The sequence below is a fragment of the Austrofundulus limnaeus genome, unplaced genomic scaffold (assembly GCF_001266775.1).
Source record: "Austrofundulus limnaeus strain Quisiro unplaced genomic scaffold, Austrofundulus_limnaeus-1.0 Scaffold182, whole genome shotgun sequence".
NCBI lineage: Eukaryota > Metazoa > Chordata > Actinopteri > Cyprinodontiformes > Rivulidae > Austrofundulus > Austrofundulus limnaeus.
The window spans coordinates 176,289-180,016 of NW_013952584.1; the positions used below are offsets into that span (position 1 = coordinate 176,289).

The 3,728-nt window shown below is 39.8% G+C and overlaps 1 protein-coding gene across 1 annotated transcript in view; it reads left to right on the plus strand.

Annotated features, from left to right (window-relative positions):
• The window catches only part of tmtc1 (transmembrane O-mannosyltransferase targeting cadherins 1), a gene marked incomplete in the record, with an annotated part of 71,980 nt that extends 68,966 nt beyond the window's left edge, over positions 1-3,014 (plus strand). Inside the window, 1 exon segment of the mRNA XM_014018069.1 lies at positions 2,323-3,014. Coding sequence (XP_013873523.1) covers positions 2,323-2,448 — 126 coding nt within the window.
• Between the last annotated feature and the right edge of the window lie 714 nt (positions 3,015-3,728).

The following is a 3,728-nucleotide window of genomic DNA, read 5'->3' on the forward strand; positions in this document are numbered from 1 at the left end:
ACTAGCCCTGAAGCTGCTGGTAGACATCGCGGTTGGAATTATCAAAGGTTTTTGACACCTGAGAGACACCGTAGCTACTCCTTTGCATTTGGAGGGTGGGGGTGGGGGTGGGGGGAGGACCAGGGAAGATGATTCAACCACTCAACCACCAGATGTCGCTGAAAAAAACAAATCCTACACACTGTGCCTTTAATATTTTTTGTGCTGCGACAGAGGACAGTCATTCTCAYTAGTGTAATATACTTTACTCCTTATTATGTTTACTTTTGTTCATAGCTTTGCATCTTCTTTTCTTGAAATTGAAAAASGCAAATGTAGCTATGGACATGGTAGCTTTGTAACAATCTGACTCAGATATTTTCCTGGAGTCAGAATGTCCACCACTGTTTTGATAATGTGCTCATTTGTGAAGACAGTGTCTGTCTGAYAGAAACTGCCCAAATGGAAAGAAAAACATCTTCAACTACAGAACAAAAAACAGCTATTTGTTTGAGAAAACTTTACGTCTACGTCGATGTGCTTGGTTTGTGAGTGGTCCGTCCACAATAGCGGATTCTTCACTTCTGTCAGTGTCTTCCAGAGTCACTGTATGGCACAGTGAACATACCATGATAACGCAGTAATTTTGGTATGTTCACTGTGCCATACAGTGACTCTGGAAGACACTGACAGAAGTGAACATACCAAGATAACGCAGTAATTTTCCCAGCAGGTATCCTCTTGAGCTGCTTGACCAAGAGCAACATACTAGTATGCTTGTTTCTTGCTTAATCAGCTCACTGGCCCTTCACAATAGAAACATTTTGCCACTTGTTAAACTAGTGGTTCCCAACCTTTTTAGACTTGTGTACCCCGAGTCATTTTGTGATACCACTAGTACCACTTCAGTCAAATGTAATGATGATTTTCCAAAACTACTATAATGTTCAACAACTGATTATTAAAGGAAAATTATTAATTTGACCCCCTTGAATGTTTAATTCTCAGGCATTTTATTCTTTTCAACTCAAAGTAAACATAAAGATAAAAACATTGCCTTGAAAGTGAATAAGAAATTAAATAAATAAACCAGGTAATGGCAGGCGCAGAAAACAGCAGCGTCCAAAATACATCAGAAACTCACCCAAATGAGTAAATTCGGTGAGATTCCATGTTTTYTACTGGATTCCATTTTGTGGTAATTCCGTGATTCCGTAGGGCCCRACATAGCTCAGTACAATTTTCATTATTGTTTTTTTACACYCCTGAGAAWTTTTTTCGCGTACCCCAAGGGGTACACGTACCCCTGCTTGGGAATAAATATGGGAATCAGTATGGTCGCTCAGCAGCCAACCGGATGACCGCACGTCACATGGTTGTTTGGCGTTCATTTTCACACACACCTTTCATAGCTCCTGAGACACACCGTGATGAGCTCCTGCTGCAGTATAGGTCACTGAATGGGGTTTCTTCCTGCTGGAGTCTACAATGCAGAAATTTTTTTWAAAAAAATCAGAGACCCATCACCCAATGTTGTTTGTGCACAAATCTGTCCTGGTTAAAAGCTCCACAGTTTTTATCAGACAGATTCCCCTGTGGACAACATCTAATTAGTCTCCATCGATGAGTTTGACTAGCTTTATCAGTGTCTGCTTCTGGGTAGCCTACAACAGTCGACGTCTGAAAATGAGTTGGGTTTTTTTAAGCGAGTGGTTGAAGCAAAACGCAGCTCCTGAGCGCTTTTAGCATAACAAACACTCCCACAAACTTCTGACCAATCACACAATAAGTTCCTTTGTGGAGCGGGGTAAAAATCTTCGGCCTGTGGGTTGCGARAAGAAGGTGCCAAATTATTGACAATGTGTACAGAACGATGCAATTTTTGTCCTGAAAACTGCAACAGTCCAGTCTGATTTCGACAGTTTGAATGCAGCATGCTGCGCGTTTAGATCCTCATTTCAACAGGGCAGTTCTCACCACCGCTGCACCTGTTACCCTTTATACACACAGTCTTAGTAAATTGCATGCAACTTGTACCACTGACTATTTTGTAATTTGCTCATGGTATTTGGTAATGGTTATCTGCTGTCTTGATAAATCGAGGCCACAATTTACAAATTACTGCTTCATATTTCAACACTTATAAACACTTTATTTTGGCCAACTGCTTTTAAAATCTATTGTCAATAATAAAGWATTATAAAATGTAACTGCATACATATCACCTCAGACAGACGTGTAACGGAACTCCAGTTTGTCTTTTTCTATTGCTGCATTTGCTTCAATACGTTTAAAGTTTGATGCCACACKGTTTTGTTTGTGTACATGTATGTGTGTTCACAGGGAGACTATGCAGCTGCCAGGATGTATTACCAGCAGGCCCTGCTTTTAAGTCCTGGTTCCAAGCTTTTGATGGAAAACTTGGCCAAGCTGGACCGGCTGGAGAAGAGACTGACAGGAGGAGCATAACCACAACATTTACCGATTCTCCCATGTCCTCCACGCAAGTCAGTGGAAATAGATGCCCTCTGTCCCATGGAAGCCCAAACTTTAGCAACCAGGCTGTTAAATCATCTGCTAGCATCTTCTTCTAAACACAGCAGGCCTGAGTGAGGGCAGATGGGGAACATGTCCTATCAGGACTGCCACAAGTTAGGCTGCGGAGAGTCAAAAACACCAACAAAGCGACAGTCCAGAATCAACACCAATGAAGCTACAGTCCAAAATCGCTTGTGCTCAACAAAATAAAGATGACTAAAAGCATTGTCTACATTAGCTTTACTTTGCCATCCAGATCTGCACATAATCACATCATGTTGTTCCTGATGTTTATGAAAAGCCATTTCCTTAATTGTACTTAATTACAGATTGTAATACAGTCTTCTGCTTTATTTTTATTTTTTTATCTACTTATAACCAATGGTTCTTTGATTACTGTGTTCTCAAGAAGGGCTGGCCTGTGAAACCTTAAAAAATAAGCTGTTCCAAGCTCTGAGATTTGTTTTCCCTTGTGTTAAATAAACTTTAACAACAAATTTTTCTTTAATAATTTATTATAAATATGCACTTCAAATTCTTCACCATGTATTTAAAAGAAAACATTGCTTCACTCACATTTATTTACAGCACCAGTTCAGCACACAGACTCTTCTCGGAGTTGAACTGGATGCTCCACTCTCCATCCAGTTCAACTTAAAAATTTAGAATACTGTGAAAAAGTTTTTTTTTTTTTTGTAAATCAGTTCAGAAAGCAAAACTCATATATTTCATAAATTCATTACACATTGAGTGAACTATTTCAAGCTTTTATTTTTTGTAATTTTGACAACTATGGTTACAGTATTTCAGAAAATTACAAATTACATAGCCAGCTTTTGGTAACCTTGGCAGTGTGGACAGGTGAAATGTCCTGCTGGAAAATGAAATCAGCATTTCCATAAAGCTTGTCAGCAAGAAAAAGAAAGCTCCAGCAGAACCAGGCTCAGGACAGGCGGTCATCTGCCTCGACCGGCTGGGTTTGGAGGACGGGAAAGAGACACAGACAAACACAGGACTGGTCCGGGTGTATTTACATTGTATTTATAGAAATAATTACAACCAACATGTCAAGTAAAGTGAATAAAGAGTAAAATGTGGACAGCCAGTCCACAACAGCAAAACCAAAGGATAACTCGGGAAACTAAACCTAACTGACTAATCAGAAAGGAAAGTCTGTTATATCCTCCACTTAGGCTGAATCTGTTCCTGTT